Raw genomic sequence first — 14,593 nt, 5'->3', positions numbered from 1 at the left:
TCTCTCCTCTCCCCCTCCCTAACAAGATTAGGGAGACAGTAACTTTAACTGTCATTGTAACTGGCCAGCAGGTAGCTCTTGCAGTGTGAATATGCCAAACAAAGAGACTATTCATGTTCAAGTTGTGGTGAACAAGGTAGATCAAAATGACATGAGATTTCATAATGCTACTAAGGATGAAGTGTAATTTTAAACTTATGAATTATTTCTGGAATTTTCCATCTGACCATGGTTGACCATGAATAACTAAATCTAGAGAGAGTAAACTGGGATCCTTTACCAGAGCACACCTGGAATGCAACCCTTGAAGTTTCTTTAAAAGCCTTCTGTTTACCCTGATGAGCAGAATCATAGCCTCTGGGACAGGAGTCCCCTATATTTCTCCTTTGTTAGCAAAGCAATAAAATTTCTTTTTCCTTTTTCTCAAAATTGCGTCCTCTTTCTTGGATTGGCATTGGGACAAGAAACAAACTTTTAGTAACACTAGTGAAAACACCATAATAAGAATAAATTTGGATGGGTTTTTAAAAACAAGTTCACTGCAGTCTTCCCCACTTACCTGTGGCAGGTACATTCAAAGATTCCTAGTTAGTGCTGAAACATGTTTGTTTTTTATAGAGAAATAACTATGATAAATTTAATACTTTTTTCATTTTAACTACGTACTTATCATGGACTGTGGTCATAAATTCTGGGATTCTAAGTGTGAAAACAAAACTAGCAGAAATTTACTTTTTCCTCTTCACAATTTTGCACAGAGAAGTTTTTTGTTTGTGTTAATCCTAAATCTTAGCAACTATTAAAGAAATTCCAACATGTCACTTAAAGGGACCACTTATAGCTTCTCATCAACATAGCAAAATTTCCAGCATCACTACTCTTGCACTCTGGGGCACTAAGTAAAATGAGGGTTATTTCAACTTAGCATGGTCATTCAGTGACAAATGATCTGAAACTTACTAAGTAACTGGCCATCAGGTAGCTTGTGCAGTGTGAATATGCCAAACAAAGGGACTATTCATGTTCAAGTTGTGATGAGTGAAGTGAATCAAGATGGCATGAGATTTCATAATGCTACTCAGGATGGAGTATAATTTTAAACTTATGAATTATTTATGGAATTTTTCATCTGACCATAGTTGCCCATAAATATCTAAAACTGAGGAGACTAAAACCATGGATAAGTGGGGAATACACTATTTAAAGTACTTTATTTATTTTAGAACTTTCATTTTCAAGCATTACTATTTTAATTAAGTGACTTGGGTGGAATAAATGTCAAGATTTCAACTATTAATTTTTTTTCAACTCACACTATCTGGAGAGTTGAATCAGGAAGGTCTTGTTCATAGTCTAGAAGGTCAGATGCTATACAATTAAAAAAAACATTTAATCTCATATTATACACCCATCATTGTCAGTTTAGAATGAGAAACATGATGAGTAGTATATTAAAGGTTCAAATCAAATTTTAACACTTGTCTCTGGGAAAACACATTCAATTTTAGAAAAGGCATGCAGCCCTGGCATCTTGCTTCCTGTTAATGGCACCAACTCTGCCTTCTCCACCTTCCTGGTCACAGGCCTCCCAGGGCTAGAGTCTGTGCACATCTGGATCTCCATACCGTTTTGTGCCATGTTCCTTATTACCTTGACGGGCAATGTGAGCATCATGACAATTATTTGGCAGGAGGAGACCCTCCACGTGCCTATGTATACCTTCCTGGCCATGTTAGCTTTCTCTGATCTGGGCCTGTCCTTCTTCACCTTTCCCACCATGCTGAGGATCTTCTGGATGGATGCTCGAGAGCTGACCTTTTCTGTTTGCTTCACCCAGATGTTCTTTATTCACACCTTCCAGGATTTTGAGTCAGCCATTATTCTGGCAATGGCCTTTGACCGATATGTGGCCATTTCTCACCCATTGCATTATTCCTCCACTCTTACCAATAGCGTCATTGCCAAGATAGGTTTGGCTATTGTTGTGCGAACCTTGAGTGTGCAAGTGCCTCTCCCCCTGCTCTTGAGGAGGCTGTGCTTCTGTCACTCCAACATACTTTCTCACTCCTACTGCCTGCATCCTGACATCATAAAGCTGTCCTGCTCTGATACTAGGATCAATAGCATCTTTGGACTGTTTGTGGTACTCTCTACTATGGGACTTGATTTTCTCCTCATTGTCCTTTCTTATGTGTTGATTCTGAACACTGTGTTGCACATTGCATCTCACAGTGGCCGCCTCAAGGCTCTCAACACCTGCATCTCCCACCTGTGTGCTGTGAGCCTCTTCTTCACACCCATGATCTGCCTGTCTATGCTGCACCGCTTTGGCCCAAGCCTTCCATCCCACATCTATGTGACCATGGCCAACATGCACTTCCTCATTCCCCCTGTGATGAACCCCATTGTGTATGTGGTGAAAACCAAGCAGATGCAAGATAAAATTCTGAAATTCTTCACTAAAAAAACCTCAGAAAAACCCGAAGTCATATTTATAACATAAAACTTGGTAAATGAATATAGTACTAAATGACTGGCAATCCAACTCTTTTTTTCTGATACTTTTTAAAAATTTATTTCTATGTAGATATGGAGACAAAGATATTAAAGATACCAGTAATTGTATTTTTACAAACTGAACAAGGTATGATTTTCTCTTTCATCCTTTTCATACTGTTTAAATTCATCATTTAAATCTCCTTTTTGCAATTGCTTTTTATCTCGGTTTTTTTTTTTTTAATCTCATGACATGTCTGTATCTTATGCTTTCTGGAAGAGAAGGTCTTCATTAGATTATGTTGATTCATCTTTTAAATTCAACATTTGTATAGATTATATCTACATGAAGCTGGTCTTTATTTCCTTTCCACAATTCTTGCAGTGAAATTATTTGTGACTTCTTATAGAGCAGCATAGATTTGAATAGCTATGGTGAGTAGCATATAAGAGATTTCCTAGTCTGGTTAGATGAAAAAAAAAAGTTGGGATAATTAATTCTTGAAAGTTTTCTTATGAAAATCCAATTAATAAAATGGTGTAGTTGTTGGTATGGCAGACACTGGAACTCAGAGGACAGAAGACTAATTTCTAAAGTTCTCATAAAGCCTGATGATAATTTTCCCACCTGTATCTTTTTTGTTGTTGTTGTTAAGGCTTAGATATTAGGTGTCCCCCAAAAGTTCATGTGTGAGACAAGGCAAGAAGGTTTAGAGATGAAATGATCTGTGTTATAAGAGGTTTAACCTACTCAGTATAGTAATCCTCTGATGGGGATTAATACGGTAGGAACTATAGGCAGGTAGAGTGTGGCTGGAGGAGGTGGGTTCCCAGAAGTGTGCCTTTGGGATATACACTTTGTCATTGTTGAAAGAGCTCTCTCCTTCTCTGCTTCCTCATGGGATGTTCTGAGCCACTCTTCTTCACCACACTCTTTCACCATGATGTTCTGCCTGGCCTCAGGCCCTGAGGAATGGAGTTGGCCTCTAAGGACTGAGACTAACCTTCCTCTTCTGATTGTTCTTGTCAGGTCTTTCGGTCATAGCAGCAAAAAAGCTGACTAAAACAGAAATTAGTACTGAGAAGTGGGGTCATTGCTGTGACTAATCTAACCATGTGGTTTATAAACTTTTGGAGCTTTTTGGAATATGTGAGAGGACTTTTGGAAGTTTAGAGGTGCAAGCTGGAAAAGCTTTAGAATGTTGTAAACGGAGCTTAATGAGCAATTCTGGTGGGAGTTCAGATCAGAATGCCAATTTTACTGTGGATAGAAAAGAGTGGGCTTATGAGCTTTCAGAGGAGAAAGACTCTATTGGAAATTGGACTGGAGGTCATTCTTATTACCTTCTGAATAAGAAGTTTTCCTCATTGAGCCCATGTCCTGAGACTTTCTATGAGGCTGAATTTGAAGGCAATTGACTTATTAATCTGCTGGAAGAAATTTCTAGGCAGCACACACTTAGGTGGTGGCATGAATATTGCTGGAAGCTTTTAGCCAAATTTATTGTGATATTCAGGAGCACAAAGCAGAGTAGAGAGATCTGAAAAATTTGCACTTGAAATGTGGGAGTAAAATGGGGGCTTAGTGAAAGGAAAGTAAGGAACTGAGAGACGGGCGAGCAAGAAATGAAACACGGAGACCAGGCAGAGATACACAAGAGAGTTTATTTGTCTGAGCTGACAAATAAAGGCCATTTCTCCATAGACAAAGAGGCTTTGGGTTCACGACTTTTATGAGGGTGGCTCAGGGATTACAGCTGGGCGGTCCCAATGTGGGTGATTAAGGCTGGGGTTGGAATGAGGGAGTGGTGAGCCTTTCTCAGAAAGGCCCTTGGGTGGGGAAGGGCCTTTTCCTTAAAATGGCAGCTGTCACTTAAGATGGGCACCCAGATGCTAAGCAAGGACCTTACACTTAGGAAGTTGAAGTTGTTAAACATACTACCTCAACTCAAGCAATACTAAAGACTTTGCCCAGAGAAAATAAGAAAGATGGCTTGAGGTATTGGCAAGACCATACCCATCTCAGGCTCAAGAGAGTAAAAGTAAAAAATTATTTTGAGAAGGGATCTGTGGGGCACCCTGCTTGCACAGAGCAGCCTAGGAAGTTTTTTCACCCTGCTCAGTCTCCCACACACTCAGAGGTTGCTGCAGCCAGGGTTCCTAAAGGCTTGACTACTGCTCAAGATGGCAGCAGCCCCTGGTGTCAACCATGTGGTGCTGGTTTTGCAGGAATGCAGGATGCTGGAGTTAGGAAATCAGGGAGGCTTCCACCAAGATTTCAAAAGGGGTCAGGCAAAGTACAGCAGGGTTAGAGTCTCTTTAGGCAGCCCCTGAAAGAGCTGGACATGTGAGGAGGAAGCCAAAGCGGCAGATGAGAACCTTGAGATTATGAAATGTCAGTATCGTGGAGCATCTGCTGAGGAAAGCTGCAGAAAGAAATCATAAACAAGCTATGTGTACTGCCTCCAGTTAAGCCACAGGGGCAGAGCTACCCTTTGAAGAGAATATCATGATGCCATGTGCCCTAGATGCTAAATGTGGAGCTACAGTGCTTGATGGCCCAGCTGGATTTTAGACTTACTTTGGTCCCATCTCTTCTTTTTATGTCCAAATGTATTGCTTTCGGAATGGAAATTTTCACTCTGTACCTTTATATATTGCACGTATGTAACTTACTTTTGATTTTTACAGGGACTTATGCTGAAAGAGTCACTTGGGATTTGCCTTGAGTCTCAGAGAATACTTTGGACTAGAACTTTTGATAATGCTAAAACTGCTAAAACTATGAGGGCTTTTGGAAATGGACTAAATTTATTTTGCATTGTGAGTTAAGCATGATATTTTGGGACCCAGGGAAAAAGGTTATGGTTTAGATATTAAGTGTCACCCAAAAGCTCATGTGTAAAATACTGCAAGAATCTTTAGAGATGAAATCATTGGGTTGCAAGAGGTTTAACACTAATCAGTGCAGTAATCCTCCGATAAGGGTTAATTTGGTGGCAACTACAGGGAGGTAGTCTGTGGCTGGAGAAGGTGGGTCCCTGGAGACGAGTCTTTAGGGTATATATTTTATCCTTGTTCAGCAGAATTCTCTGTCTGCTTCCTTGTGCGATGTTCTGAGTCACTTTCCTCTACCACATTCTTCTTCTATCATGTTCTGCCTCACCTCAGGCCCAGAGCTATGCAGTCGATCATCTCTGGACTGAGACTTCTTAAGACATGAACCCCAAATAAACTTTTCCTCCTTTGATTGTTCTTGTTAAGTCTTTTTTTTTTTCACAGTAGCAAAAAATCTGACAAAAACACTTTTCCATAAAGAAGAATCATAGCTGCATCCTTGACCTGGTCTTAGAGAAAACTCTTAAAATTTGCAATTATCCAATAAAAAATTATTTGGTCCAAAAGAATCGACAATGATTACTGAATTACTTAAACCATAACTAATCTCTCTTACATGTAAGGTAGACATCATGCAGAAAATATTCTGTCCTCTTCCAAATTAAATGGCTCTGATGGCACTGTAAAAGGACATGTGTTTTAGGCTTAATTCAGTATAATGATATGTTGCTACATTTAACACATCTCTAATAATTATGAAGTTACCAATATGCTTAAAATATGTATGCAATTATGTACCATTTTCAATCTATGCATATTATAAATTAGTTTTGATAATCCTATGTGCTACACTTTAAATAATTTTCCTCATTATATGTCTATTTATCATAACTGTTCTGTTTACTGTTTATCAATGGACTCCTCTATTGATTAACTAACTTTTCTTTGGAAATTTTTACTTCAGAAAAAAATACTCAAAGCATTTTTGCTTTAATAAAAGTAAAGGAATATTACATTGCAATATAGGTCACAGAAAAAAAAAAAGGAAATCCCAAGTGACTCTCTTGGCAGAGTGTAAATTTTCCCAAGTAATCATCTATATTATGATCACCACTATTTTATTTAATATCATTACCATCAACAGGATGACAGGGTCTATTTATACCCAATAGCATAATGCCCAAATGCTTTATTTTTAAATTTAGGTGTCACACAGAATGTACAAAACAGCAGCCAAAAGTGTAACCAATAATTTTATTTTCCAAGATTATTTTATGAGATTAGTTTCATAAAGGGGGAATGTTCTGTGAAACAAAGCACTTACTGGTCCTCCAAATGTTCAAAAGGCTCTACTTACCTATTGACTCTTCTGAATCATATGGAATATTACATTTGGATGAACTATATAAAACTATTTCTATCTTAAACTTTGAATAAATATACATGGAATAATAAAAATTTTCAGTAAATTAAAATTTGAAATAAAGAACTAGTCTCATTATTTCTTCCAAGGTTTTATATGTTCTACATATTTTGGTCAAAAAAATTTGAGTCTTAAAATCCATCTTGCACAGGGTAAGATAACTGATTTTTGTATCATGTGTATGTTTGAAGTGATGTTCATGTACTAAATATCTACTTTACCCTTGATTTCGTAAGGTCTTGGAGGCAAATTAAATTTACTGTGAATTTTAAAAAAAGTTTGTATCCTCAAAGTAGTTTGTTTTCCTGCTATTGTTATTTAAATAAAGGCAAGAGAAAACTGACATTGAATGATGATCTCCCTTCTCAACATCTGAGGAAAAATCTCCTTACTAATAAAGATTTCACCATCTTGGGAAGTCCATTATGTAACATCTATAAAAACCTCTTCTGAATTTGTTGTTTGTCTGCTCCTTATTTTAGTATATTTAAAGTATGTTACATATGAGTATTCAATAAGAATATTTTTATTATCTGGGATCATAATGATTCTTAAGCCACACTAAAACTAGTCATTTTACACACAAGCTGAATGAATGAATACATTACTAATACATATTCAGTGAGGGCATGATATATTCCTGAAAACCTGTCATTTTGCTCAATGTCCTTTGACCAAACTCTGAGCACTAATTCTCCAGAATACTAAAGTAGTTGTGGAGTGATGATGTAATTGTTCATACCCAAAGCAGTATCTTAGGATAAACCAGGTTAGTAGCATGTGTACAGTACCCATAAAGTTTATTGTGTGCAACTGTTGCCTAGAATGGGGTCTTCACATGCAGGTCACCTAACAGATATGTGCTTATGTAACCAGCTCCCTTTAAGAATTCTGGGCTTTGAAACAACTTCCATAGACAGAGATATCTCTCATCACAGTTCAAATGACATTTTCAGAAAAGAGTAAATGGTGGAACACCTGCACCTGGCTAAACTTTTCCTGTGTATACTTTTTATCTTGCTGATACAACACAGTTTCCTTTGCAATATTAAATACTAGCCATGAATACTCTTTTACAATGAGTTGGGGAATCCGTTTAGAAAATCACCAAATCAGTGTGTGCTATGGCCAACTTGAGATGGCTCATGTGCCCCATTTTTTACACAGTCTCTACCTCAATTTCCCAGCAGTTCTTCTCTAGCTCCACACCTACTGCAAGCAAAACTGGCCCCTCCTATCATACTCTCCTCAACTTTAAAACAAAATCCACTCTCATTCCATACGTTCCTAACAAGTCCTTTTAATCTCCACAACCACATTCCTCAGAAAAATGTAAGAGCTTACCTTGAAGAAGGTTGTGTGAAAAGAAGGGAGAATACCAGTGAAAAGTAAGCTGTATGCCAAGAAAAATTAATAAGAAATTATTTCAGATCAGAGACCATTTATTAATATTTTCATTCATAGACATAGTGTGATGGGCTGGGCATGGTGGGCATGCCTGTAATTCCAGCTGATCAGGAGGCTGAAGCAGGAGGATCACAAGTTGAAAGCCAGCCTCAGAGATGGGAAGGCACTAAGCAAATCAGTGAAACCCTGTCTCTAAATAAAATACAAAATTGGGTTGAGGATGTGGCTCAGTGTTCAAGGTCCCTGAGTTCAATCCCCAGTACCAAAAAAAAAAAAAAGAGAAGAAAAGAAAAAATCATAGTGTGGTGAATATTCCATTCTGACCCACATGTATCATAATTAAAAACAACAACAACAAAACTCTACTGGATTAGGAAGAGAGGAGTGCTTTGTTTAGAGGATATAAAGGACCTGTATGTGTGAAGTTCTAAACATGGTGTAAGATATTTCTTGGGCCAGCAGAGCTAAGGTTGATGGAATGACTTCTTTCTCTAAGGAGCTGAGATAGTCTTAGACTGGGAACAGAAGAAAGGAAGCTTGAAGTGCAACTGGTTGTGTGTTCCAAGGTTATGTAATGTATTATTCTCGAAAACTAGTAAAGACCCACAATGATGGCAATAGCCAGCTCTGTCTGGCTCATGTCCATTTGTTGCTCTGAAAGCCTGTACTACAGGGATTGGCCGGGGGCTCCAGGGAGGGCCAGACCGGGGATTTATAAGCTTGTCACTCAGCATTACATCAAGGCAGGGAGCCTCATGAGGCCCCAGCTGCACCACCATTAACAGAGCTTATTTCCTTTCCTTGGAGTCTGGTAAGTGACAGAAACACTTTAGGACAGGTTAGCTCAGATTGTGTCACAGGTGTACCAAAAACGAAAATCAAAGGAAATCATAAGTTAGCCCAAATATGATTCCAAATTATATATGAGAATCTCTGAGGCAGAAAGGGCACTTGTTGGAAGCATACAGAATTTATACTCTCCTTATAATATAAATTCTAGTTTGGGGAAACAACCTCTGATACTTCTTCTCTGGCCCAGACATCACTTGCTACTGCTCTAGGAGTTTAAGACCAAATGTAAGTCAAAATAGATTTATGCATAATTTACATTGGAAATTGACAAATAGCTGATATAGGAAAGAAAAGAAAAGGAGAAATTTTTAAAAAAAGAAAAAAAGGAAGAAAAGATGAAGGTAGAAATAAAAAAATAGACACGTTTATTAATCCTCATAGAACCTTGTAACAGAAGCAACACCAAATACTCAACAATGAGACTTCCAAGACAGGGAGTTAGAAGGAGAGTTTATATCAGAAGAAACAGCATTTATCTTAGGCTGTAAGATTCACTCTGAAAATCAGAATAACTGCCTTTACTCTCTGAAGAGTTTATGCAACTTTATGGAGTTTACAATAAATTCCAACTGCCTAGAATGCAGGCTATATAGCACTATGTCTCACATTTTTTAAAAAACAAAAATTCATAGAAGTTGCACAGTATTAAAATTGCAGTCACTGTTTAAAAAAGACATTCACTCAGAGTTCATGATGATGAGATGGTTAAAAATGAAATGAATAATTATTATCCAGTTTGCCCTACAAAATCTGGCTTTGTCTAAAGATTTTATGCCTTTCATTCTTTGTTAATTCTGCATTTTAACATTTATGTGTGAGGAAAGCTGAACATTTTATAAGCCATCTTTCATCTCCATGTGTAGATCAATGTCAAAGTTATATTGCTTCTCCTTACTAAAGATTAAAAGACAACCATTAAGCCTACAAGAATCATTTTAAGACAACGAGATTAAAAGAAGTATCCAGGTGGCTTATCTTATCAGAAAAGAAAGCAGGCTGGGATGATTTAACATAGTTAATAACTAGGCACTCATTCCCAAGTGAGGGCTCAGAACACTTCTTCATCATACTCAAAAGGCACTGCAGATAGGTGGATGTCCTTAATTACTCAAATATCACAATTGAATGTGTGCTTTCTGAGATGCTTTTCCCCTTAGGAATGCTACAACGTTAGTTTAGCAGAAGTGGAACAAGTGAACTTGAAAAATACAACATTTTGTTCATGAGTTTTTCTCTACCCAAGTTCAAATAAAAAAGAAAACATTTTCACTGCTCTCTTTGTGACTGAAATTATCTTGCCAAAAATTCATGTGGGAAGAATAATTACTCCCTGTCCTTCCACATGGAAATGGAAAATACTGGAAGAAATGCTCAGGTAAATGCTTGCTTGCAGCCTCTGCTTAACTGTGTATGTGAAGTTCTTAAACATTCAGCATCCCAGCTAGAATACCTGTCTCTCAATTTTTAAAACTAACACAGGTGAAATCCTATTGTTCTGATAACTTTGCTCTATCAAAAAATGCCTTTACATGCATCCCTGCTCCTCTAGAGTCCAGATGTGATAGGCACTAAATTATGTTGAAGAAATTAATTACTACCATTCATAAAATACAGCGTCTGCTCATTTCTTTTCCTGCTCTCCCATCTCAGGTTACTCTCTGCATCTCTAGTACCCCTCCTTCTTCCCACTTACTAGCATATTTTGGGGAGCCTTTTCCACCGGGCAGATGAAATCTTGCATTTGACATATGACTAGGTGTTTTGCATAGCTTAAGACCTATCCCTGAACTGACTCATATTGTGGGGTGAACCAATACCCTGCATCTAAGCTTATGAGTGTGGGAGTGGTGGGTGCTCTTTCTTGTATTCTTAAAAGGTAAAGCCAAAATAGAGATTTCTCATTTGATATTTGATTTCTCTGTTTGATAGCTTGCCACATATGTTAAGCCTGACCTTTGGACTTTGTCCTCTAATAAATTGCATATATATATATATATATATATATATATATATATATATATATATATTAATTGGCACTAGAGATTAAATCCGGCAGTGCTTTGCCACAGAGTGACATGTCCAACCCTTTCTATTTTTTATTTTGAGACAGGGTCACACTATGTTGCTCAAGCTAGCCTCAAACTTGCAATCTGTCTGTTTCAGCCTCCCCAGTCACTGAGATTCCAGCTGTCCCACCAGGCTGGACTTTTCTACTCTTGCCATGCTTCAGGAAACTGTTTGCTATGTAAGTCAAATCCATTTTTAAAATTTCTCCCAGAACTGCTAAATAGCAAATGCTTCATTTTTTTTTCATGAATACAATAGCAAGCTTTCAACATTTTTGAAAATTTCAGTTTACTGGCAAACGTTTTTAAGGTAGAAGGAAGTGTTTTCCAAGCTTCTAAAAATACATTGTAGTTAACAGTTTACTGGTAAACCTGACAGAGGCAGAGGAATAAATAACAAAACTTATCAATGGCCCATCTCTTCTTCTGTGGCCAATATTCAAAGCTTTTCTCACAGCATCGAAGATGACTCCTAATATCCAACCTCCCTGACTCCCTCTAAAGGTTTATTCACAAAAACTGAGTTCTTTTCTATTACTTCTCCTTTCTCAAACATGATAGGCTTGCCTCTGTTTCTTATCTTCTTTATGGGTGATTATGATTTTTTCTTTATCTATGATTTGTCCTATAATAAATGCCAAAACTTGTTTACAGTTCAGTGTAGACACTTGTTTCAATTTTGACAACTTTTCTCATCTTCCAGAATTCCTACTCTGGTTTCTTAGACCAATAGCTAACATATGGAATAGGGATTATAGATATTCTTCATAACTTTATTGGGGCAACATTAGAATTGATCAGCAGCAAACAATTGGGAGATAATGAAGAGTTTCTCATAGATGTCACATAATGGACATCCCAAGGTGGTGAAATCTTTATTAGTAAGGAGATTTTTCCTCAGATGTTGAGAAGGGAGTCACAATTCAATGTGGAATTTTTATAAATGACCAAGGTTTTCTTTGAGCTATATGTAATCTAATTTTCACACTTTATTCCTTTCTTTAATACATGTCCTTGTCAGAACTCAGGATCATTTTGAAAAAGATAAGTATGGACAGCAGGATGTAGATTCCCAGTTAAGACCACTTATCGGTCTTTCACTCAAGCTAATTTATGTATTTGTTCTATGTTGAGTGCTGGGTTTTGGACTTTCAAATATAAGATTTACATACTGTCTTCCGTTGTTACTTACATTATGACATTTCAGGAGCTCAGTAAATGTGTGATGACATTGAAAATATATTTTGTTTATCACTACAAAAGTATTTGTAATCTAATCTTTACCTTTTACCCTTCATTCATCTATTACAACTATCCCAGTACTTTAAGAGTGTACCATACAGGGGCTGGGGTGGTGGCTCAGCAGTAGAGCGCTTGCCTAGCACATGCTAGGTGCTGGGTTCAATCCTCAACACCACATAAAAATAAATAAAGTAAAAGGTATTAGGTAACTACAACTAAAAATAATACTTGAAAAAATAGTGTACCACACAGAAAGATTGAGAAAAAATTTGAATCAAGTGTGTGTGTGTATATATATATATATATATATATATATATATATATATATCCCAAACCATTCCTCATATCTTCCTGCCATACTTGGTATTTGTGATAACCTCAGTGCCTTTCAGAATAAAATATGTATCCAATAATAACAAGGATTCAGAGACTATATTAATCACTTACAATTTATACTCAATTCCCAAGCACCTATGAAACACAAGTCCCTTTTCTTGGTTTGTTTAGAAACCTACCTATATTCTGGTACTGAAAATAATATAGCTCATAAATGTGGGATCTATGTTTTTCAACATGAAATTATACTTAACTTTCAAGCTTTTAAATATCTTCAAGATGAGGAAGGAATTTTATTATTATTTATTATTTATATATCATTACTTATTATTAATAACCCAAATATGGTATTGAAAAAATAGGACAAACCATTAAGAAGAGCATCAGCACTTTTTGACAGTCAAAACCTCTAAAGAAATGAAGTTCAGTACTGTGAGAAGACAAAGGGCAATATTAACCTGAGGGCAAGAACGAAGGGCATTTTGTGCTGTACACTAGGTAAATGCTGTGGAAAAAAGAACAAATAAAACCCAGCTTTTTTTTTTCTTTTACAATTTTCCTGGCTGATTCCTTCCCAGAATTATGGCGATTACTAAAAATAGCAATGTCAGCAGCTTTTTCTTCATATTGATGGATCTCCCCGGACTGGAGAAGGCTCACTACTGGACAGCTATTCCTGTCTGCTCCATCTATGTTCTTTCAGTGCTGGGTAACATCACCATAATGCACATTGTCAAGTCTGTGCCCCGCCTCCATACACCCATGTACCTTTTCCTCTCCATGCTGTCAATGGCTGACCTGGGCCTCTCAGCTTCGACACTGCCCTCGATGGTAGCTGTCTTTCTCCTGGGCCGCAGGAGGATAGGAGCTACACCCTGTTTTATGCAACTCTTTTGCATTCACACTTTCTCAGTCATTGAGTCAGCTATTCTGCTGGCCATGGCTTTTGATCGCTGCGTGGCTATCCGAGAACCTTTACGCTATGCCACCATTCTCACAACCAAGCGCATCTGGGCCATTGGGCTGGCTGTTGTGACCCGCAGTGTGACCCTCCATCTGCCCCTGCCTTTGCTCCTGGACAGACTGACGTTCCAGCCTGTGAGTGCTTTGTCTCACTCTTACTGTGTTCATCCAGATGTCCTAAGGTTGTCCTGTTCCAGCACCCTTGTCAACAGTGGCTTTGGGCTCTTCGTCATGCTCTCCACTCTGGGGATGGATGCTGTGCTCATTCTTCTGTCCTATGTGCTGATCCTGAAGACAGTATTGGGCATTGCCTCCAATGCTGAGCGGCTCAAAGCTTTTAACACCTGCATTTCCCACATCTGTTCTGTACTTCTATTTTATACCCCATTGGTTAGCCTGTCCATGATCCATCGCTTTGGAAAAAAGAAACTACCAGTTCAGGTGTACATGCTTCTGTCTTATCTTCACTTTCTTATGCCTCCAGTGCTCAACCCAATTGTCTACAGTGTCAAAACCAAAGAGATCCGGGTCTACATTCTAAAGATGCTCCACCCCAGAAAGCTCTGACTCACAGACATAAAATACTTTTGATGATTCCTGAATTCTAAACAAAGTCTAGATATAAACTTCTCAAGGAGGCAGAAATTGTGTTCTTTCCATTTGATTCATCAGTCGATTCATTATTTAAAAACACTAACTTAAGTCCAATGGGGTATTACTATTTCCCCAGCTATAAGAACCAAAACCGTTCAATGAAAAAACCATATTTCTCATTCTATAAAAGTCAACCTTATCCTTAAAATTCTCAGTAGTCATAGGATAAACTGGTAGACTATTAAGTGAATACACTGACATCTGAAAGTGGGCAGTTTACTAGAGTAGGATTTATTAACATCTCAAATCTGTTCCAGCAAAACCTCTAAAATCTTATAAGAAGATCTCATTTGGTTGTACTTTAATAAAATTTGGC

At 37.6% G+C, this 14,593-nt stretch overlaps 1 protein-coding gene across 1 annotated transcript in view; it reads left to right on the top strand.

Annotated features, from left to right (window-relative positions):
- LOC308641731 (uncharacterized protein) overlaps positions 1 to 14,190 on the top strand; it is a gene marked incomplete at both ends in the record, with an annotated part of 47,349 nt that extends 33,159 nt beyond the window's left edge. The window contains 3 exons of the mRNA XM_081280344.1: positions 1,509 to 2,485; positions 8,084 to 8,145; positions 13,239 to 14,190. Of these exons, the coding sequence (XP_081136470.1) occupies positions 1,509 to 2,485; positions 8,084 to 8,145; positions 13,239 to 14,190 (1,991 nt within the window). The remainder of the gene's footprint in view (positions 1 to 1,508; positions 2,486 to 8,083; positions 8,146 to 13,238) is intronic.
- Between the last annotated feature and the right edge of the window lie 403 nt (positions 14,191 to 14,593).

This window comes from Spermophilus citellus (genome assembly GCF_964194105.1).
Source record: "Spermophilus citellus genome assembly, chromosome: 2".
Classification (NCBI taxonomy): domain Eukaryota; kingdom Metazoa; phylum Chordata; class Mammalia; order Rodentia; family Sciuridae; genus Spermophilus; species Spermophilus citellus.
The sequence above is the reverse complement of the archived record's forward strand: the minus strand, read 5'-3'. Positions and strand labels throughout refer to the sequence as shown.